We start from the raw sequence: 24,313 nt of genomic DNA, 5'->3' as shown, positions 1-24,313 counted from the left end.
GCTACGTCCTGACTATTCGCTCTGTCTAATCCTTTGGTACTGTATTGCTATCTCGTGCTTTGACCAGGCTTGATATGGTTTCTGTCTCTGTCTATGCCCCTTGGTAACATTGTCCTGTAGTTACCTTTCTAGGAGTTTCCCTGCAGCTCCTAGCTCTGTGGAGCTTAGGCCACGCCCCCAGCAGTCACGTGCTTCAGGTCCTGGAGCATGCATCGCCACCGCTGCTGCCCGCTCTACAGGTATCTTTGAGCACTGTTTTTGTACTCAGGACACGCGCACTGGCTCAGTGAGCAAGTGCAGTGCGGTGTTCCTGATAGTAACAGGAGCACACTTTTATCACTTAATTACTGTACTTACCACCTGCCCAATTAGAATGGTCTCACAGCCAGTAGTTATGTTCCCATCCTTGTAGTAATATGCCCCATCATTATCCTCTTCATGTAGAAATGCCCCATCATAATCCCCTTCATGTAGAAATGCCCCATCATGATCCCCTTCATGCAGAAATATGCCCCATCATGATCCCCTTCATGCAGAAATATGCCCCATCATGATCCCCTTCATGCAGAAATATGCCCCATCATGATCCCCTTCATGCAGAAATATGCCCCGTCATGATCCCCTTCATGCAGAAATATGCCCCATCATGATCCCCTTCATGCAGAAATATGCCCCATCATGATCCCCTTCATGCAGAAATATGCCCCATCGTGATCCCCTTCATGCAGAAATATGCCCCATCGTGATCCCCTTCATGCAGAAATATGCCCCATCGTGATCCCCTTCATGCAGAAATATGCCCCATCGTGATCCCCTTCATGCAGAAATATGCCCCATCGTGATCCCCTTCATGCAGAAATATGCCCCATCGTGATCCCCTTCATGTAGAAATGCCCCATCGTGATCCCCTTCATGTAGAAATGCCCCACCGTGATCCCTTTCATGCAGAAATATGCCACATCGTGATCCCCTTCATGCAGAAATATGCCCCATCGTGATCCCCTTCATGTAGAAATGCCCCATCGTGATCCCCTTCATGCAGAAATATGCCCCATCGTGATCCCCTTCATGCAGAAATATGCCCCATCGTGATCCCCTTCATGCAGAAATATGCCTCATCGTGATCCCCTTCATGCAGAAATATGCCTCATCGTGATCCCCTTCATGCAGAAATATGCCCCATCGTGATCCCCTTCATGTTGAAATATGCCCCATCGTGATCCCCTTCATGTTGAAATACGCCCCATCATGATCCCCCTTCATGCTGAAATATGCCCCGTCCTGATCCCCTTCTTGTAGAAATGTAGAAATTGCCTATTCCACCACCTCCATCATTTCCTCCCCATCACTCCCATCATTGCCCTTTCCCCATCACTCCCATCATTGTCCCTCTCCCCATCACCGCCGCCATCACTGGCCCTCTCCGTATCACTGGCTCTCTATACACACAGGGCCACACTCACCACACACACACCAGTGGCTACACTCACCTCTCCGCACGCCGGCAGCTTCCTCTCACTTCCTCTTACACATTGAGCTGCATGGCCGGATGACATCATCATTCAACTCTGCGGCCGCGCCGCTCAATGTGTGAGAGGAAGCTGCAGCTCTGAATATTGAGGCGAGGCCGCGTGCCAGCTGACAGGGCTCTGCGTGCCCTCTCAGGCATGCGTGCCATAGGTTCGCCATCACTGATCTATTGTGTCTCCAATATTTACTCCACAGCTTAAAGGAACAGTAAGGGAAAACTTAGCATGTTCACATTCTTGCAGTTCTCTCTTGTATTTCCTGAATATATAGTATCAGCTATTAGTTTTATCAATTGCCTGGAGATACTGGGAAAGTTGATTGTAATGATTATCCAGACTGCTCAATGGGTTAAGCTTCAGTTTTTCTTGAAAGACTGAATATATGATTGCTGTTGATAGCCAGATTCTCCTGTAAATAATTCTGCACAGAGGGACGCATCATACCATCAAAAACTACGAAAAGTTGGTAGTCATTCAGTATAGTGCATCCTGCTCTCAACATACTGTCGGGTTTCCATTACCATTTGCAATTAACTAAAGGCTTGAGGTTTCAGGGTACACTTGAAAGATGTGTTTTTTTTAAACTCCACAATCACGTCATTCAGACTGCATTATTGCTTCTCAAAAGCTTTAATGAAAGCAGCCATCATTTTCTGGCACATTAGTTTATAGTCTTGCAGTGATTTTAAGGAATCTGTCACTTGCTTTGTGCAACATTACTGATATTTTTTTAAGCAACAATTCTGAAGTGTTAGCAAGTTTTGGTGGAACAGATGCAGATTCTTTGCTTCTTTTTCCTTTCTGGCAGTTCTCCTTAACTCTGCTTTTCTATCTAATTTTTTATTTGAACTTTGAGAACTGGATTGGGTAGGGGAAGAACTCACTTTTCTGACATTTGAAAATAATGTTTTTGAAACATGCCTTCTTTTATGTCCACCATCTTGCAATGTACAATCTTTTCCTTCAGTTTCACAGTTCCCTGAATGCTTTTCTTTCCCATCAGAAGACGATTTCAGGGAAGAAGCATTATTTTCTTTATCTGATACAGTAACATTGGAAAAACTAGAATGATGTCCCAGGGTTTCTGGGGAGAAAACAGACACTTTGCATGGAGGTGTAAGTGATTTTTTTTGGTTGGGGAACAGCCATTTACTTTGGTATGTTGGGAATCTTGCACTGAAGGCCCATTAATCATCACTTGGGTAGATTTACTTAGACCTTTTCTGTCTATCGTTGGGAGACCTCTGGATGTCAGCAGCTTTCATATTTGGAGAAGAATTTTCGGTCTGTGAGATCTGACAGCTTGTACTTTCAACCAGTTTTCCATTTACTTCTTTCACAGTCAAATTTCTGTACAGTGGAAGATTTGTCCAAATTTTGTCTCAAACCAGCTTTTACCACAAGCTGTAGAGACTTTTGAACTCTTGTATGTGCTTTTCTTAATTGCAATATAGCTCGGTGTAATTTTTTGGATATGCGCTTGTTTTTACATAGAGGGACTTCATCAGACAGCATACCTAAAGCAACTTTAATATTATCTTGTGACTGAGAGAACTTGCAAATCCTTTTCAAATTTTTTTAACACGTACTGACAGTTTTCTCTTCATATTAAGTATTTTCTTCACTGTAGGGTGATTCAAATTGTGCAAGATTTGTCCTATATTTACATTAGTAACCACTGCTTTTCATGGAATGGGGCTACTGGTGACTACTTTCGCGCTCTATTGAACAATGTTACTTTGGTCGAAAGTGGATCAAGATTGTCATTCAAGGAATTATTACTATCTTGTAAAAATGGAGATCCTGTTGTTCAATTTGATACCTGTCATTAATTTATTTCTTGTTGATCCTGTGGGATATTGTTAAAATCATTAAAAGGTTTAATGATTGGTTCTTTGGCTTCCATTCATGGTTGTATTTCTCTAACCAGGCTGTTATAACCACCTGTAGATAAATATTAACTGTTTGATATAGTAATTTCCATTTCAAGAAAAATTCTCAAACCACTTCCCTCTTTCGCTTGTCTTAAGGAGCTGCTCTGTAATGTACTTAGCGTAGCATTAAGTTTCTCAAGTTCCATTCCAAAAATCGAATTCCTGTCTATACGGTTTTCTAAATCTGTTACAAAACATTAATCCCCACCGGACATATCTGGCCATTTTACAAAGTCAGCTCCAGCTTCAGCCGCTCTTGCTGGGCTTCAGCAAGGTTTGCAACTTCCGGCTGACCGACTGGTGTGTGATATCCCCACACGTTGGAACTCTACACCTCATATGTTGGAAAGGATTTGTGAGCAGAAGAGGGCAGTTGTTGACTACCAGCATCATCAAGGCCGTTGAGATTCAGTTGTGAATCCAAACAAAAGACATCAGGAGTGGACATGGATGTCGGACATATGTACCATCCTCCAGAACTTTTGAGGACTGCACAAGATGGTGAGCGGCGATGACACCATCATTAGCGTCACCATCCCGCTTGTCAGCATTCTGAAAACCTCTCTGCTCACAATTAAAGATGATGCATTGCAGGCAGAGCACGAGGACATGGAGCAAGGAACCATACAGAGTGATTACAGTCAGCCCAGCCTCATGTCGTCGCACCGTGGATTAGTAGACAATGAAGAGGAGGAAGAAGAATAGGAGCTAGTTTCATGTGCGATAGATGGTACTACAAGAATAGCTTTTCTACCTTCTGTTCAGCGTGGATGCCCTGAGGGCACGGAGGAGGAGGTTGAGGAGGACAACACGGTCAGTCATTCTGTTGGTGAGGAGACTGAAGTCTTGCCTGTTAGTAATTTTGCGTGCATGGCTGACTTTATGTTGCGCTGCATTTCCCATGACCCTCGCATTATAAAAATTTTCGGGGACACTCATTACTAGTTGGTGACACTTCTAGAACCATGCTACAAGGAAAACTTTCATCCTCTTTTTTTCCACAGGCAGATAGGTGTACAAAAATTATGATGTAACAGAAGGCACTTGAAGCGGAATTACTGCAAAAAATCCCATGTGGGAATGCTGGCAGCAGTTGTCAGAGTTTGTTGTACAGCCAAGGAGTCCAATTGAGAGAGACAGAAGTACAATCCAGCTGAGGTAGAAGAACAATGGCAAATTTCCGGGACAGTTTTCTCAGACCCTCACATCGTGCCACCACAGTGGGAAGGGGTGGTGTCACAAGAAGTGCAATGTTTGGTAACATGGTGAGGGAGTACCTTGCAGATCGTACAAGCGTACGGGATTCCTCTGTGCCTTGTAATGATTGGTTATCCAAGCTGGACACGTGGCATGAACTGTCTCTCTACGCCTTGGAGGTCCAGGCCTGCCCTGCTGCTACCATTCTGTCAGAGCGGGTTTTTAGTGCCGCTAGTGGAATTTTAACAGATAAGTGCATCTGCCTGTCAAGTGACAATTCTGACAGGCTGACTCTTATCAAAATGAACAAGAGCTGGATAGGGGGAAGACTTCTCTACACCACCGAATGAAAACATCCAAACATAACCTCAAATTATTTTTTTGGTTGGTTGGGGAGGTGTAATCTCATGCACCTCTTCACAGTCGCACATGGTTACCCGCTTCCTGATTGGGTTTGTTTGGTGTTATCCTCCTCCTTATTCTCATCATCCACAACCAGTAGAACACCAGGGTCAACGTATTCCATGATGCAAAAGTCACTATATTTTTCTTTATATCCCTGTCTCTGAGCTGTTGCTAGTGACAAACATATCTCGTTGAACACATTCTGGCTTCATATCTATGCACCTGTGTTCGCCCCACCCTTTTCTTAGTTTCTTTCAAAGGTGGATTCACAAATTTTATTTATTTCTTTCTTTTCAGTATGACTTCTCATGTCTCCTCATTATCCACCACTAGATCACCAGGGTTAATGTGTTCTGGCCTGCTACAGGCAGTTTAATTTTTTGAAATGATGTCTCTGATGCCCATAGTATACTTTTAAAAAATGTATCCCCCATGGGGAAATGTTTGTCAGGCCATGCACTGCATTCATGGCCATTACGAATTACGAGTCTAGGAAACCCGCTCCTTTGTAATGGGCCTTTTTTTTGGGAGGCCCTCATCCATGTTCCGTCCAACGGGGATTGTGGTGCGTTGAAATTTGGGTCAAGGCAGGCCTTGCATTCAAGGCATAAGGAAACTGTATGGCAGGACCAACAGAAAACTGTAAAGTGTGTTATCATGTTGGCTTCCAGTATGTGGGTTCAAAAGTTTATTGGGCTTTAAGAGTCCCTCCTTTATAAATGAAGCAAGATGTGTCTGCTTTTGTGTCACACACCACATGGCCAGCTAGGGTTGGTAAATGTGACAAGGACATTTCCCAGTGAATACATTTGTTTTGGTTGAAAGCAATGTTAAAGTTGAAAAACGCTGCGTTAGAAAATAGCCCAAGCGGGGGAGGAACATTTTGGTCTGGGGTTATTTATTTTGCCTTATATGCAAGTCATTAACCTGGACAGGATGTACCTTAACCTATTTCCCAGCAAAATTCGTTTTGGTATGTTTTTTGGTGCATCGGTAAAAATGACATGAAACAATTGGTTAAAGCTGTGAACTAGGAGTCAGAAATGGTTCCAGGGACGATCCTCGTGATGTCCCCGTGACATTTGAGCAGTGTTTCCATCATTTTCAGACGTTTTTAGAGCCTAAAAGGACCCCCGGGGGGATGGCGGTAAAAATGCTCGGGTCTCCCATAGACTTACATTGGGCTCGTTGTTCTGTCCGAGTACCCGAGTATTTCAATTTGCTTGACCCGAACAACGAGCGCCTGAGCATTTTAGTGCTCGCTCATAACTAATTTAACAGCTCATTTACGTATAAGAAAAAGTTTTCAGTAGGGTTGATTCTACTGACTGATTTCCTTTAGAAACACAACTGCGGTCATCCGTTTTTGTTTTAATCTCATACAGGTACCAAAATAGAGAAACACAGTGGGTATGAGTTTTCATGAAATCAGATCCACTCTCCTTGGCCATTAAATGCAGCAGAAAAGAAACGCAGTACTTACAGTATGCTATGTGGGAACATGACCATACAGTTGGGCCAGGTATAGTGTGTGCTCAGCTCCTGCACCCTGCATGGGACATACATGTACATCACATGTTGGGAAGGGGTTAAACTGCTAACACCAGGGTCTATAACACTTGACACTAAGCATATTTTAGCTCAGCAAGTTTTGGTTATTTTTCCTGCCTGACTCCACTTTAACACCACCCTCAAACCGATGATTTTTGTGGTTGTAAATGTGAGATTGCCATTTGTATAACTGTGGATTTGTGTGATGCGATTTTTAAAATTATTTTATACATTTTCACATGTAATTCATTGAAGCTTTTTCCATCCGGATCCCATGACTTTTGTACACACAGACTGGTCTCAATAAATGTCAGGACAGCAATAGATGCTTGAGTCTACATGCACATGACAAGGGTTCACCCATTGACTTCAGAGGAGATAATCTTCGCATTGAAAATAATTTTTAACTTTAATTTTCCATTAGTCCTGAACTGTTTGTATTAGGGTAAGTTCACACTGGGCGTTTTTGCTGCATTTTTTTCTGCAGCAAAACCTGATTTCTTGGCAGAGAAGAAGCTATCCATTTCTTTTTTGCAGCAAAAAGGCTGAAAATAATGATACCTGCTTTTTTGCAGCGTTTTTTTCACCACCCATTCAAGCCAGTGGGTGAAAAACGCTGCAAAAACACTGAAAGAAGTGACATGCTCTATGCCCAAAAAAAGCAGCAAAGTACAAAATCCAGATGACAAAAAACCTATATGTGTGCATGAGATTTCTGAAATGTCATAGGCTTTGCTGGTACTGTAAAAAGCAGCTGAAAATTAGCATAAAAAAAGCAACAAAAACGCCCAGTGTGAACATACCCAATAAGATAATCTGTCAGTAGGGTTAACCCTCCTAAGCAGTCTACCTTCATATCTGTAGTCTGATGTCTTATTCCTGAGAATTCTCCGTTTTTCTTATATGTAAATGAGCTCAAAAAGAGATCCATGTCCGGCCCATAGATCTTGTGTAACTGACTCCAGAGCTTATTTTATATGAAAGAGGGAGCTACCAGTGTGAGACATTTAGATCAGGAGATCAGACTGTCAGTCATTACATGTCTCACACTGATAATGACCCTTTTCATTTACAATAAGCTCTAGAGGCAGATACTGAATATCTGTGGGACGTACAGTCATATGTAAAAGTTTGGGCACCCCTATTAATGTTAACCTTTTTTCTTTATAACAATTTTGGTTTTTGCAACAGCTATTTCAGTTTCATATATCTAATAACTGATGGACTCAGTTATATTTCTGGATTCAAATGAGGTTTATTGTACTAACAGAAAATGTGCAATCTGCATTTAAACAAAATTTGACCGGTGCAAAAGTATGGGCACCCTTATCATTTTCTTGATTTGAACACTCCTAACTACTTTTTACTGACTTCCTGAAGCACTAAATTGGTTTTGTAACCTCATTGAGCTTTGAACTTCATAGCCAGGTGTATCAAATCATGAGAAAAGGTATTTAAAGTGGCCACTTGCAAGTAGTTCTCCTATTTGATTCTCCTATGAAGAGTGGCATCATGGGCTCCTCAAAACAACTCTCAAATGATCTGAAAACAAAGATTATTCAACATAGCTTTTCAGGGGAAGGATACAAAAAGTTGTCTCAGAGATTTAACCTGTCAGTTTCCACTGTGAGGAACATGGTAAGGAAATGGAAGAACACAGGTACAGTTCTTGTTAAGCCCAGAAGTGGCAGGCCAAGAAAAATATCAGAAAGGCAGAGAAGAATGGTGAGAACAGTAAAGGACAATCCACAGACCACCTCCAAAGACCTGCAGCATCATCTTGCTGCAGATGGTGTCACTGTGCATCGGTCAACAATACAGCGCATGCATAACGCCTTTTTGTAAGACCAAACAACTCAATCTTTGTTTCATCAGTCCACAGGACCTTCTTCCAAAATGTAGCTGGCTTGTCCAAATGTGCTTTTGCATACCTCAGGCGACTCTGTTTGTGGCGTGCTTGCAGAAACGGCTTCTTTCGCATCACTCTCCCATACAGCTTCTCCTTGTGCAAAGTGCGCTGTATTGTTGACCGATGCACAGTGACACCATCTGCAGCAAGATGATGCTGCAGGTCTTTGGAGGTGGTCTGTGGATTGTCCTTGACTGTTCTCACCATTCTTCTTCTCTGCCTTTCTGATATTTTTCTTGGCCTGCCACTTCTGGGCTTAACAAGAACTGTACCTGTGTTCTTCCATTTCCTTACTATGTTCCTCACAGTGGAAACTGACAGGTTAAATCTCTGAGACAACTTTTTGTATCCTTCCCCTGAAAAGCTATGTTGAATAATCTTTGTTTTCTGATCATTTGAGAGTTGTTTTGAGGAGCCCATGATGCCACTCTTCATAGGAGAATCAAATAGGAGAACTACTTGCAAGTGGCCACCTTAAATAACTTTTCTCATGATTTGACACACCTGGCTATGAAGTTCAAAGCTCAATGAGGTAACAAAACCAATTTAGTGCTTCAGAAAGTCAGTAAAAAGTAGTTAGGAGTGTTCAAATCAAGAAAATGATAAGGGTGCCCATACTTTTGCACCGGTCAAATTTTGTTTAAATGCAGATTGCACATTTTCTGTTAGTACAATAAACCTCATTTGAATCCAGAAATATAACTGAGTCCATCAGTTATTAGATATATGAAACTGAAATAACTGTTGCAAAAACCAAAATTGTTATAAAGAAAAAAGGTTAACATTAATAGGGGTGCCCAAACTTTTACATATGACTGTACATGGATCTGCTTACGTATTAAGAAAAGATGTAAATTACTCAGAAACGAGACATTGGATTACAGGTATCATTTTTTTCAGCTTCCTACGACCTGCATACCCATATACTGTAGATGACTAGGAAGGTTGATCCTACTGACAGATTCCCTTTAATAAAATCCCTTTTATTTATATGTTTTACTTCACTTTTTGATAGTTCATAAAACTACACTCAGCCACAAAGCAGATGACACTTTTAGCACAGGAAAGTAAAGGGCAAACAAAGACTATATTGATTCATGTTAAAAGCCAAAGTAGAGAACTGCAGGCATACAGAGCTGTACTGCGCAGCAGGAGAGCCATGTAATGGGCTTAGAATCCCGAACACTAAGATGCATCTTATCTATTGATAGTTTTAATCTAAATCAATAAAACTTTATTATTTTTTTTTCTGTTTCTCTCCATTTTATTTTATTGTCCTAAAATAATATCTTATGTTGTAGCTTGCAGAAGGCCGGGATATTAAAGCTTCCTTTCAGCTTCTGGGTTATGGCTTTTCAAATCCCTTCTATACTATGTATGTAAGCAGGGGGCTTAAAGGTTTGACGGGTAATCTGATGTGTTCTCCGTCCTTTGTGATTTTATTTCTTACGGTAGATTGACTTTATGTAGCACTATACGTGTTCCGACTCCTTTTTTTAACGTGATATCTACATGGCCTTTTCCATAAGATGTCTTTCATGTTCTCTAGGCATGTGTCTTACTTGGGCCTCAAAATAGATATGATGGCGTTACACGTGCCTACGCATGAGCGATTGGGGGCGATTATAGCGTTTTCTCTCGTTCATTTTGTCAATACCGTTCAGTACGGTGAACTGTTCAAGGTTTATATTTTTGAGCCGTAATTAGATGTTTCGTTTAATTGATTTTTTTGTTTAGGTGTTGGAAGTAAAACTTCAGCTTCTGATGCAATAGGCAGTCTGTCTGAAATGTTTAATGAACAAAGAAATAAATGCACAGAGGATTCAAGGAAAACGGAGAAAAGCAGAAAGGTCAGTTGAACTGTAAATTACTTTGATTGGTCCTTTTTTAGTGTTTTGCTCAGCAGTGGATTTTTGAATGTGTAGCACAAATCTGTATTGATTGGGTAAAGTACTGAAGCCGTTGAATATGCCGCTAATGCCGACAGCTTATTGACTCGTCTCTTCTGACCAGCAATGACAAAGCCGTGAGAATAATTTGTACACGGTATGCAATGAGAATGGAGGTGAAAGGCATAAAAAACAATACATATGCCAGTTATTACATAGCACAAGAAGCAGAGAAACATCTGCTATATCACTGTCATTGCTGTAATTACGTAAATCGCCTATTCTAACAAGTCTGATGGCAGAGTGTTCGGCTTGTGTATAACAGGCAAGGATCGCAGCAGCTGAAAGAATTAAGATGCACTGCTTATAAAACTGGGGTTGAATTTCACACTCTCAAACCTGAGGATTCAAATGCGAAGATGTAAAATACTATATATAACAGTAGTTGTTATTTTTAGACAATGCTTGTATAAGTCTGTCCAATTAACTCTAGACGATACACACAATAGATTATAAGGCATTTGTCACCTGGTTTTCGCTCCTAGTAATGGGAAGTCTGGCTCTTTTTGTTTATCCGGTTCACATGGCTCTGCTCACCAAAAACAACCGGCTTTTTTGGATCCCAAATGGATCCCTATTAAATATATGTTCATTCAAGATGAAATTAATGCAGGGAAAAGCCCACCTACCCGCGGCTGAAACCTCGCCTACTTGCAGCCAGCCAATGAAATTGATGGTTGGGCGGGGTTGTTTTGGGTTGGCGGAGTTTCAGTCACCAAACACTGTCATTTTACCCCCACTTTACTCTCTCATTCACTGGGGTGCCTGCTCCCATCGTTTCCAGCAGGAAGCTAGCTGTTTCTCGGATCAGTCACAAACGAGGCATTTCTATTTTCTGCCTAATCTAAGACCAGCGATCACTTACTGAGCTGCTTGGGGTGGTGTTTACAAAATTGCAGTTTTATGAGCAGGAGATTATCAGTAGAGGACTACTAAAACTGCTGCCAGGTAGTCCAACCCTGACCCCACCACTGAATGGCAACTTTCTGCCTATGCACAGTGTACAGAAAGCTAACGATCGGTGGTGTTAGGCCGGGGTCAGACATGCAACAAACTCGTACGAGTCTTGCATGTCACTTCCCGGCACTGCCGCTGGCACTCAGACAGGAGCGTGTGGCTGCATGTATTTCTAATGCAGCCGCACACTTCGGTCCCGAGTGCCGGGTATTGACATGCGAGACTCGTGCTAGTTTCTCGCATATCTGACCTCGGCCTTATACAGAGTTCAGCATTCAAAGGGATGGTACATCTACAGCAGAGAACACTGTTTTTAACCAAAACTGCAGCAACCAGTAATGTAAGTAATGCATCACTGGAATCAGAGTCTCTGACTCTGTATCATTCTGTTGTCAGATGGGGTAACTAAAACCTGGTAACAGATTCCCTTTAACCAGCTCTACAAGTTAAAATCAAAAGTGCAAATGGAGATGCTGTACAGCCAGAAAATGAAGAAAGAAAAAAGGTTCCAGCATCTACTCATAAAATTTCACGGTTTATTGAAATTTCAAGATTTATTAATATCCAAAGAACCACAGAACCTACTCCTTTTCGGATGCGTTTAGAGTCTTTAGTCCTAGAACTGTCTTAACAAAATTGCATACACAGAATAAAAAGATAATCGTATACGAGGAAAAACAAACACTTTAAATACATGAAAGTGTTAGTAAGAGAAATTCAGAAATCAGACGGGAAATTAACAGATCTTAACAATTTAAACACTTTAATAATTTAAATGAGTTCCTGTCGCCTGGTTTCAATCCTCCATTTTCCTGCACAAGTTAATTATGACTAAATCAGCGAGATGAGTTGTATTATCTTTTATTTTTGGGGGGTTTGGAGTGCTATTGTGGTCCTGAACTCCATAAGGACCAGACCTAATTTTGCCATTGTATTGTAACGGATTCAAAGGATTGTAATGAATAAGAAAATGCTCACACGAGAATTGAATTTACTTAAATTGATTTACTTAATGATAAGATTAAATAATAAACAGTATAAACAATAAATACATGTATATCAAAACAAGCCTTATTCATACATTACATTCTCAAGGTAGTAGTCCATCACTGATCGTTCAGGAAGCAAGAGAGAGATCCCAGCACATGTCTTGTCTCTTTGTGTCCAGCCCCACCATGTGGGGAATGATGTCACAAGTCTATTGTCCATTGGTTAAAAGTACACCCCCTCAATACTGAATGACATCTGTTTTACCTGCACATTGCAGGAGGGTGCCTCATGTGGAACACATGGCAGAATGCAGCAAGCTGGAGGAGGGGCTTCTGAGCACATGTGGGGGGAATTATATATAGACATATAATTAATTGGAGTGTTGAAACTATTTAAAAATAACTCTTACTACATTCCACCCCTGGTTACAATAACAGTAAATGGGCCGCACATAAAAAAATGTAAGCTGGCCGGCCACATTCCTTTCAAACCTAATACAGTACCTCGTACACACATGGCTCCGCTTCGTCCACCTCGTACACACACGGCTCCACTCCGTACACCTCGTACACACACGGCTCCTCCTCGTACACCCTGCTCCGTACACCTCGTACACATGCGACTCTGCTCTACACCTCGTACACGCGGCTCCGCTCCGTACATCTCGTACACACGTGGCTCCGCTTCGCGCACACACACACTGCTTCGCTCCATACACCTCGTACACACGCGGCTCCGCTCCATACACCTCGTACACACACAGCTCTGCTCCGTACACCTTGTACACACATGGCTCCTCTCTGTACACTTCATACACACGCGGCTCTGCTCTGTACACCTCGTACACACGCGGTACATCTCATACACACGTGGCTCCGCTTCGCGCACACACGGCTCCGCTCCATACACCTCGTACACACGCGGCTCCGCACCTCCGTACACACAGCTCTGCTCCGTACACCTTGTACACACCCAGCTCCTCTCTGTACACCTCATACACATGCGGCTCCGCACCGTACACACACGGTTACTCTCCGTATACCTCGCTCACACGCAGCGCCGTTCCGTACACTTCATACACACACGGCTCCGCTCCGCACACCTCGTACACACACGGCTGCGCTATACACTTCGTACATACATGGCTCTGCTACATCCACCCTGTAAACCCCTCCTGACCCCACACACAAACTTACCTTCATCCAGCACCATGACAACCAGCACAGACAGCAAGGTCTTGCATACACTGAGGCCCCTGATCATGTGTCCCCTGACTCCTCCCCCTCCTGTGACCTCATCCCAGGTCCTTTGCACACAGAACAGCCATCGCGCGCTCCTGAATGCGCACCTTCCACCTGCCTCGGAGTGAGACAGGTGGTGCACCGCGGGTCGCAGATGCCTGTCTCAGGGGCTGCATGCGTGTTTGAGACATCTGCACTAAACTATATGGAGCGCCCCTAGGGCCGTGGGATACTCAGTACCGGGTCGGTACTTAAAGGGGAAGTGTCACAGTAGCGGGGACCCGGTCCATAGCCCTGGTGTCCAGTGAAATAAGGTTTTATGAGGAATAAAGTTTGTGGGGATAAGTTCGTGATGCCACCTGTGGTGTTCAACAATTTAGGTGTAGGCCGACGCTGCAGTTCAGACCGCTGGGGATGATGGCGATGCAGCAGAGTTGGTTCAGCTCCCCACAGGTGGAGTTAGTCCCCAGGGCAGTTGTTAGATGAAGGATGGGGATAATGGAGGTGCAGGACTGTGTATAGGGTCAATAACTGGAGACACGGATTGTTGTTTCCTTTACCCTTACTGAAGGCTTGTGGTGCAGACTGGAGCACTGGAACATATGGAATTGGAGTTCTGGCAGCCTGAAAGCAGATCAGAGTCCCCTGGGGCCATGTGGTGTTGGAGGCCTCCTTTCTGCACTAGTTTCTGAGGTCTCTGCAGCTTGAAACTATGCTCAGTCCTCTGTTCTCTACAGTCTTTAGTACTTGCCTGTATGGTAGGCAGCTTGAGCCTTTTACAGATGTCACTTCTCTGTGGTGGCTCCAGGCTCTTGTATGCTACTGTATCTTCGGGGTTTTAGTTGGACCAGGAGGCCTGCAGTCTCGTGCCCTCCAAATTCAGCTATTGGGAATGTCGTTCTCAGACAGCCACGGACTCCGGTGTCCGGTATCAAGCGCTCAGACCTGGGGTGAGCTTCCTTACGGCTCCACTGCCCCAGGCTGTCCTTAACTTCTTTCTTCCTCAATCTTGTTCTCTGCTCTAGTCTGGGGAGCAGCTACTCCTGCTTCGCTCACTCCCAGACTCAACTATTTAACTCCTCCCCAGCTCAGAACTTGCTAGAAGCTCCCCTAAAACGGTTCAGATATCCCCCTTCTGGTCTGGAGTAGGAAGAGTGTTGTGGGTAGTGGTTACCTGATCATGGAACTCCTGTCTGCTTCCAGGCATGTCATCACCGCCTGGGAGGGAGGCAAGGTCACTTGCAACCGGACTCCTGGGGTGACACATATACTAATTCTTCACTATATATTTAATTGCTACCACTAGAAAACCACTTTGATAAAAAACAACATCCTAGACTTAAAAGGAAAAAACAAAACAAACAGTGGACCAACAGGTACTGAAATATCAAATGTCTTTGTAGAAATCTCTCTTCTGATCTTCTTAAAAAACATACTGATAGGGAATTTAGATTGTGAGCCCCATCAGGGACAGTGATGAAAATATAACTGTAAAGCGCTGCGGAATATGTTAGCGCTATATAAAAAATAAAGTATTATTATTCTTAGACCACGATCCTATTGGGTCTCTGTTGCAGGGAAGCAAGGGGAGTATTGTGCCCTCATCACCAAAAACCTAATACCAAGGTGACTTCACTACTTTCCCTGGATAGCAAAAGAACAGACTATAAAGAGTAATTTGTCCCTGCCCTTTTATGACCTTAACCCCTCGTTTCTCCAAAGCAATGGGTGAGGGGACTGCAGGTGTCCATGGCTGAACATAGAGTCCCTTCAACTTCTATTGCTGCTGCTGTTCATGGCCTCACTTTATACGCCATTTTGTTTCAGGCAAAACTTCTAGGGTTAATTCTCCCCTTGCTTGTCATCAGCTGGCAGTTATGAGTATTAACCCTGGTGATGGTTTAGCAGCATCTGGGCTCATTCTCAGTGCTCAATTGGACATTTTGCAGATACAAACTGCACTGTGGGAAAGTGAAATTCAAAATCACACTTGAGAAAGTTCCAAAGTGCTGTCAGAGCTAACTCAGTCCAAAACAACAGTCCAAAATAACTCAGTCCATGATATATTCACAGTCCTGGTGGCTTGTTTTTCCACCTCTTCATCAAATGAATAAAAAAAATAAAACAAAATTACTGAACTTTTAAATTTGTTGGTCCAGTTTACTGTGCCCAGAACGACCTTTGAAATTTTGTACTGTAGCAAACAAACATTTCTATTATAGATGATAACTAAATTATAATATATATATATATATATATATACTCTGAAATAAATCATAACTTCTTAATTCCAGAATATCAAACACATCAAAATCATTTCAATCATATTTGCATAATAATGATGATCATAATTACCAGCACAATCATGTTAATTGAGATCACAAAATAATGTTACCACTAAATCAAAATCAGTACAATTACATGTTTCCACATTTTTTAGGAAACACAGAACCCAAACCAATATGCTATTAACCCAATTCTAGCAAATTATTTTTTATCATAACATACACATTACATCAACACACTGTCCCTGGCTGCACCTAATGCATTCGGTAAGCAGGAAAGATTATTCACATATAAACAAACACACACTTTTGGTAACCACACATTTCTATTGCGTGCTAATACTGTACTCAGGTGTAGGTGAACAAAGACCGACATTAACAAACAAACATTCACTGAAATCATTTCTTTAACATATAAGTTCTTCAAAACCCAATATGCACGGGAGCTTCCAAAAAATAAAAATGTGAAAAACTCAAAAATAAAAGTCAAATAAAATATCATCTAAATTTAGGTAGATAGACTTGTAAATATTTAATACTGCAGAAACAAACTATTCACTGTGTACTGTAATCATATATTAATTAAATGGCCAAGGTTTCTTCTTTCACTCCTGCAAACAAACACAAGGTTAATTACATATCCTACCCCCCAATCCAACATTTAGTGGACTTAGGGTACCGTTACACGTAGTGATGCACCAGCGATCCCGACAACGATATGGATCGCTGGTGCATCGCTAAGTGGTCGCTAGTGAGCTGCCACACAGGCAGATCTCACCAGCGACATAGCAGGGGTCGGGGGTCGCTACTTACCTGTCAGACGCAGCGATCCTGACGTCCTCCCACCCGCGTCCACACGTCGCTCGTCAGCGCCACAGGAAGCCCAGCAGGAAGCTGACGACGAGAAATGGTCCAGGACCTTCTCGCGCGATCAGCGATAACCAGCGGGGGAGCCGGTCGTAGGTAAGTATCACACATAGCGATATCGCTAGCAATATCGCTATAACGTCACAAAATCGGTGACGTTACAGCGATATAGCTAGCGATATCGCTATGTGTAGCGGGGGCTTAAAAAGAGAAAACAGTTCCCTTAAAAACCAAGAATGCTAAACACAGTACAAACAAAATTGAAAGAATGAGCTCATAACAAATTAAAAATACCACGTGGATTTTTCTTTTGCTGTGAACCAATTTAACAATGGATATCCATGACTAATACAGGGGTTACACAAAGAAGATAGTGACAAAAACATGTAGTACAAATAAGTCCTCTATTTCTTTAGTCAACCCCCAGTATATCATCAGTCATCTCACACTAGTCTTAAATTCATTGTCTGTAATTTCACTCCCTCTTTTCCTTACATGCTTCAAGGTCTAGCACCAAATGACAGCAGTCTGTCACTAAATTCACAAAGGGGTATAATTTTCAAAATGGGGTCACTTGAGGGAGGATTCTGCTCTTCTAGCACTTAGGGGGCTCTGTATGTGGAGTCCGCAAACTTCTAAGAGAATCTGCACTCCAGAGTCTTGCCGAGTGGCTAAGCAGTACTGTACAGCCACATATGGGGTATTTTCACGTTTAGCAGAAATTGTGTGACAAATTTTGGTGCCATTTTTACCCATTTCCCCTTCTGAAAATGTAAAATTGGGCTGAAGCAAAATTTTTGTGGAAAAAATGTAATTATTTTTTCTTCATTGCCCAATGGTATACAATTGTGTGACACAACAGTGGTGTCAATGTGATCACTGCACCCCTAGATTAATTCATTGAGAGGTGTAGTTTGTAATATGGGGTCACTTATGGGGGTTCTTCTGATCTGGCACCTTGGGCTGTCCCAGTGAGTTATTGCACCCGCAAACCATAACAGTAAAATCTGCATTAAATCATGATGGTCTTTCCCTTCTGAGTTTTGCACTGTGAATAAAAAAAAAAAAAGTATTGCAGTTCCCAATTACATGTAGGGTATTGGCGCACTCAAAAGAAATTGCACAACAAATTGTGAGGTCTATTTTTTCCATATGATACATATGTGGAGTTCTGCTGTTCTATCACCTCAGGGGCTCTGCCAATGTGACATGGAACCCTCAAATCAGTCCAGCAAAATGTGAACTCCAATAGGCTCCTTTTCCCTTCTGAGCTTTGAACTGTGCCTCAAAAGTAGTTTTCTCCCACATATAGGGTATCAGTGTATTCCTGTTACCCTTGTGAAAATAAAAAATACAGGAGCTAAAAGAACATTTTTGTGTGAAAAATAAGATTTTTTTTTTATTTTCACAGCTCAACATTAACCCCTTCACCCCCAAGGGTGGTTTGCACGTTCATGACCGGGCCAATTTTTACAATTCTGACCACTGTACCTTTATGAGGTCATAACTCTGGAACGCTTCCATTGATCCCGGTGATTCTGACATTGTTTTCTCGTGACATATTGTACTTCATGTTAGTGGTAAAATTTCATTCAAATAACTTGCGTTTATTTGTGAAAAAAAAGGAAATTTGGCAAAAATTTTGAAAATTTCGCAATTTTCCAACTTTGAATTTTTATGCCCTTAAATCACAGAGATACGGCACACAAAAAACTTGATAAGTAACATTTCCCACATGTTTACTTTACATCAGCACAATTTTGGAACCAAAATTTTTTTTTGTTAGGAAGTTATAAGGGTTAAAAGTTGACCAGCGATTTCTCATTTTTACAACACCATTTTATTTTTAGGACCACATCACATTTGAAGCCACTTTGAGGGGTCTATATGATAGAAAATACCCAAAAGTGACACCATTCTAAAAACTGAACCCCTTAAGGTGCTCAAAACCACATTCAAGAAGTTTATTAACCCATTAGGTGCGTCACAGGAATTTTTTTGAATATTTAAAAAGAAATGAACATCTAACTTTTTTTCACAAAAAAAATACTTCAGGTTCAATTTTTTTTATTTTACCAAGGGTAACAGGAGAAATTGGACTGCAAAAGTTATTGTGCAATTTGTCCTGAGTACGCTGATACCTGATTTGTGGGGGGGAACGACTGTTTCGGCGCATAGCAGAGCTCAGAATGGAAGGAGCGCCGTTTGACTTTTTCAATGCAAAATTGGCTGGAATTCAGATCGGACGCCATGTCACGTTTGGAGAGTCCCTGATGTACCTAAACAGTGGAAACCCCCTACAAGTGACCCCATTTTGGAAACTAGACCCCCCAAGGAACTTATCTAGATATGTGGTGAGAACTTTGAACCCACAAGGGCTTTACAGAAGTTTATAACGTACAGCGGTACAATTAAAAAATCATATTTTTTCCACAAAAATGATCTTTTCACCCCAATTTTTATTTTCCCAAGGGTAACAGGACCCTAAAAGTTATTGTGCAATTTGTCCTGAGTACGCTGATACCCCACATGTGGGTGTAAGCCACTATTTGGGCGCATGGCAGAGCTCGGAAGGGAAGCAGCGCCATTTGACGTTTTTGGCTGGAATTGAGATCGGACACCATGTCGCGTTTGGAAAACCCCTGATGTACCAAAACAGTGGAAATCCCCCACAAATGACACCATTTTGGAAACTAGACCCCCCAAGGAACTTATCTAGATGTGTGGTGAGCACTTTGAACCCCCCAGTGCTTCACAGAAGTTTATAACGCCCGGGCGTGAAAATAAAAAATTCGTATTTTTTCCACAAACATGATCTTTTAGTCACCATTTTTTTATTTTCCCAAGGGTACCAGGAGAAATTGGACCCCAAAAGTTGTTGTCCAATTTGTCCTGAGTATGCTGATACCCCATATGTGGGTGAAAACTACTGTATGGGCACACGTCGGGGCTCGGAAGGGAAGTAGTGACGTTTTGGTATGCAGACTTTGATGGAATGGTCTGCGGGTGTCATGTTGCCTTTGGAGAACCCCTAATGTACCTAAACAGTGGAAACCCCCCACAAATGACCCCATTTTGAAAACTAGACCCACTAAGGAACTTATCTAGATGTGAGGTGAGCACTTTGAACCCCCAAGGGCTTCACAGAAGTTTATAATGCCAGGGCATGAAAATAAAAAAATCGTTTTTTTTCCAGAAACATGATCAATTAGTCCCCAATTTTTTCATTTTCCCAAGGGTAACAGGAGAAATTGGACCACAAAAGTTGTTGTCCAATTTGGCCTGAGTACGCTGACACCCCATATGTGGGAGAAAACTACTGTATGGACACACAGGGAAGGGAAGCAGTGACGTTTTGGAATGCAGACTTTGATGGAATGGTCTGCGGGTGTCATGTGCGTTTGGAGAGCCCCTGATGTACCTAAACTATTGAAACTCCCCACAAGTGACCCCATTTTGGACACTAGACCCCCCACGGAACTTATCTAGATGTGTGGTGAGCACTTTGAACCCCCAAGTGCTTCACAGAAGTTTATAACACTCGGACGTGAAAATAAAAAAATCATTTTTTTCCACAAAAATGATATTTTTGCCCCCAATTTTTTATTTTCTTAAGGGTAACAGGAGAAATTGGACCCCAAAAATTGTTTTGCAATTTGTCCTGAGTAGGCTGATACCCTACATGTGGGGGTAAAACACTGTTTGGGCGCATGGCAGAGCTTGGAAGGGAAGGAGCACCATTTGACTTTTTCAACTCAGAATTGGCTGGAATTGAGATCAGACGCCATTGTTGCATTTGGAGAGCCCCTGATGTGCCCAAACAGTGGAAACCCCCAATTATAACTCCAACCCTAACCCCAACACACCCCTAACCCTAATCTGAGCCCTAACCCTAACCCTAGCCCTAACCCTAGCCCTAACCCTAGCCCTAACCCTAAGGCTGTGTGCACACGCTGCGGATTTTGCTGCGGTTCCGCAGCGGTTTTGGCTGCTGCGGACCCCAGTACCATGATTCCCTATGGGAATCAAAAACCGCAGTGCAGACGGTGCGGAATTTTCCGCGCGGATTATCTGCGGTTTTCAATCCGCAGAAAGAATTGACATGTCAATTCTTTCTGCGGATTCTCCTGCGGTTTGCCATCTCCTCTATTGAGGAGATGAAAAACCGCAGGACAAAACCGCAGAGCAATCTGCAGGTAAAACCGCAGGTCTTTTGACCTGCGGTTTCACCTGCGGATTTTACAAAATCCGCGCGGATGAATCCTCACCTAATCCGCAGCGTGTGCACACAGCCTTACCCTAACGGGAAAATGGAGATAAATACTTTTTTTTTAGTTTTATTATTTTTCCCTAACTAAGGGGGTGATAACGGGGGGTTTGATTTACTATTTATGGCGGTTTTTATTTTTGGCAGCTATCACACGCTAAAAGACGCTTTTTATTGTAAAATAGTTTTTGCATCACCACATTTTGAGAGCTATAATTTTTCCGTATTTTGACCCACTGAGTCATGTGATGTCTTATTTTTTGCGGGACGAGTTGACGTTTTTATTGGTACCATTTTCGGGCACGTGACATTTTTTGATGGCTTTTTATTCCTATTTTTGGGACGCAGAATGAACAAAAACCAGCGTTTCATGAATTTCTTTTGGGGGGGTGCGTTTACACCGTTCCGCATGCGGTAAAATTGATAAAGCGGTTTTATTCTTCGGGTCAGTACGGTTACAGCGATACCTCATTTAGGTCGTTTTTTTATGTTTTTGTCGGTTTTATGCAATGAAAACTATTTTATATAAAAAATAATTATTTTTGCATCGCTTTATTCTGTGAGCTATAACTTTTTTATTTTTTCGCTGATGATGCTGTGTGGCGGCTCGTTTTTTGCGGGACAAGATGACGTTTTCAGCGGTACCATGGATATTTATATGCGTCTTTTTGATCGCGCGTTATTACACTTTTTGTTTGGCGGTATGATAATAAATCATTATTTTTTGCTTCGTTTTTTATTTTTATTTTTTAAGGGGTTCGCTAAAAGGGTTAACTAATGGGACAGTTTTATAGGGCGGGTCATTACGGACGCGGCGATACCTAATATGTGTACTTTTATTGTTTTTTTTTTTTAATTATTTTCAAAAAATGAATTTATTGGGGAATATTTTTTTTTTTTTTTTACTAATTTATTTGGCGATTTTTTTTAATTTATTTTTACATTTTTTTTAAATTTTTTTTTTACTTTATTACATAGTCCCAGGTGGGACATCACTGTCCTGTGACAGATCGCTGATCTGTCACATCGCAGATCACTGTGACAGATCAGCAATTTGTCACAGGCATTGAAGAAGACTTCCTCTTGCCTGCGCTTTGCAGGCACTGAGGAAGCCAGCTTCCTCAGGTCCCCGAAGGCCCCCGTCGCCATCTTGGATTCGGGGGCCTGGAGGATAGGAGCCCCCCGCAGCAGCGCTGCACATTGTGCTGCCGTGGGGGGCTCAGGGAAGCACGGAGGGAGCCCCCTCCCTGCCGATGCTTCCCTTTAACTCCCGGTACACCGCGATCATGTTTGATCGCGGTGTGCAAGGGGTTAACGTGTCGGGGGCGGTCCGTGACCGCCCCTGACACATAGTGCCGGGTGTCAGCTGTGATAATCAGCTGACACCCGGCCGCGATCAGCGGCGCTCACCACGTTGGCGCCGCTGATCGCGGTAGACGTACTATCCCGTCCACGGTCATACGGGCCCGGGTACCGTGGACGGGATAGTACGTCAGATGTCAGGAAGGGGTTAAAAAGCTTCTGTGGAGCACTAGGGGAGAGTTAAGGTGCTCACCACACATCTTTACATATTCCTTGTGGGTATAGATGGGCGTACACCTGGATGTTTGGGTCCGGCGGGTTCGGCCGAACAGTTACAAAAAGTTCCGGTACCAGAACAGAACCCAGATCCCATTCATTTGAATGTGGGACCCAAACATCCAGTGTTTGCTGCGCTGTAATGTGCATGACAGTGCGGAAAACACCGCTTCAGATTGGCGGGGAAATCCCCCCCGCCGGTCAGAGAGCCACGGTTCCCATGCTGTCAAAAGACAGCAAGAGTGCTCAGCTGTGATCGGATGTATAAAGTTTACCTCCGGTCACTGGTGTCAGCTGGTGATAATACTGATCTCATCATCTGACATTTGCTGCCGCTAATTACAGTGAGAGCAGGGGAGGCGGATGGAGTATTCATCAGCTGCTCCTGCGCTGTAAATAAATAATTAGAAAAAAAAAACCGGCATGGGTTCCCCTGTATTTTTGCTAACTAGCCAGACAAAACTCAGCTGGGGGCTGCAACCCTCAGCTGTCGACTTTAGCAAGGCTAGTTATCAAGAAGAGAGGGGTCCTCACGCTGTTTTTAATTATTTAAATAATTTTAAAAACCGGCTTTGGGTCCACCCCATTTTTGACAACCAACCTTGCTAAAGTTGACAGCTGGGGGCTGGTATTCTCAGGCTGGTAACGGGCCATGGATTTTGCTCCCCCCCAGCCTAAAAATAGCCTGCAGCTGCCCAGAAAAGGCACCTCTATTAGATGCGCCAATTCTGGCACTTTGCCTGGCTCTTCACACTTGCCCTGTAGTGGTGGCAAGTGGGGTTCATAATTGTGGGGTTGATGTCACCTTTGTATTGTCTTGTGACATCAAGCCCACGGATTAGTAATGGAGAGGCGTCTATAAGACACCTCTCCATTACTAACCCAACACTTATATGGTAAATAAAGACACAGCCAGAATAAAGTCCTTTATTTGAAATAAGACTAAACACAGTTTTCCATTTTTCTTTAAGCGCCTAATTCCAGTGAAGCCCTCGTTTTCCTGTAATAAAAGTAAAATAAAAAAACAACAATATACCATATCTGTCTGTCGTTCTGTCCCACGCCATAATCCATGCCTGAGTGATAAACAGGCTCAGAGACCGGTGGTGATGTCATAGAGATTACGCCCAGTCACTGAGGCTCCGTTCCCAGCCAGGCTGAACTGCGGTGACCTCTGTGACATCCCCGCTAGCACCGTGAGAGTTTCTCTCAATAGTCCCATCAGCTGACACCAGTGACCGGAGGTTTATACCTGTGATCAGAGCTGAGCACTCTCGCTGTCTTTTGACAGCGTGGGAACTGCGGCTCTCTGACCGGCGGGGAATATTTCCCCACCGATCAAAAGCGGTGTTTGCCGCACTGCGATGCACATGACACTGCGACAAACACCCAATGTTCGTGCCTGAACAGTAGGTGTTAGGTATGGACGCCAAACTTTACAGTTTGGGTTCGCTCATCTCTACTTGTGGGATATAGTTTCCAAAATGGGGTCACTTTTGAGGGATTTCCACTGTTATATCAAGGGCTCTCCACATGCGGCTAAATTCACAGGGATTGGTTATGTTTCCTGCTATGTGACACTTTTGTTGAGTGGATGCATGCCAACCACAGGACTGAACAAGAGACCTTCCCCTCTGCTTCCCCTCCTGTGATA

The 24,313-nt window shown here is 42.9% G+C and overlaps 1 protein-coding gene across 3 annotated transcripts in view; it reads left to right on the top strand.

Annotated features, from left to right (window-relative positions):
• The window catches only part of MCPH1 (microcephalin 1), a 461,844-nt gene that overhangs the window by 65,159 nt on the left and 372,372 nt on the right, over window positions 1–24,313 (top strand). For all 3 annotated transcript variants that reach the window (XM_073589174.1, XM_073589176.1, XM_073589175.1), the window contains exon 9: window positions 10,263–10,375. In XM_073589174.1, the coding sequence (XP_073445275.1) occupies window positions 10,263–10,375 (113 nt within the window). The remainder of the gene's footprint in view (window positions 1–10,262; window positions 10,376–24,313) is intronic.

The sequence above is a fragment of the Dendrobates tinctorius genome, unplaced genomic scaffold (genome assembly GCF_039654945.1).
Source record: "Dendrobates tinctorius isolate UK_male_01 unplaced genomic scaffold, ASM3965494v1 ptg000107l, whole genome shotgun sequence".
Taxonomy (NCBI): Eukaryota; Metazoa; Chordata; class Amphibia; order Anura; family Dendrobatidae; genus Dendrobates; species Dendrobates tinctorius.
The sequence above is the reverse complement of the archived record's forward strand: the minus strand, read 5'-3'. Positions and strand labels throughout refer to the sequence as shown.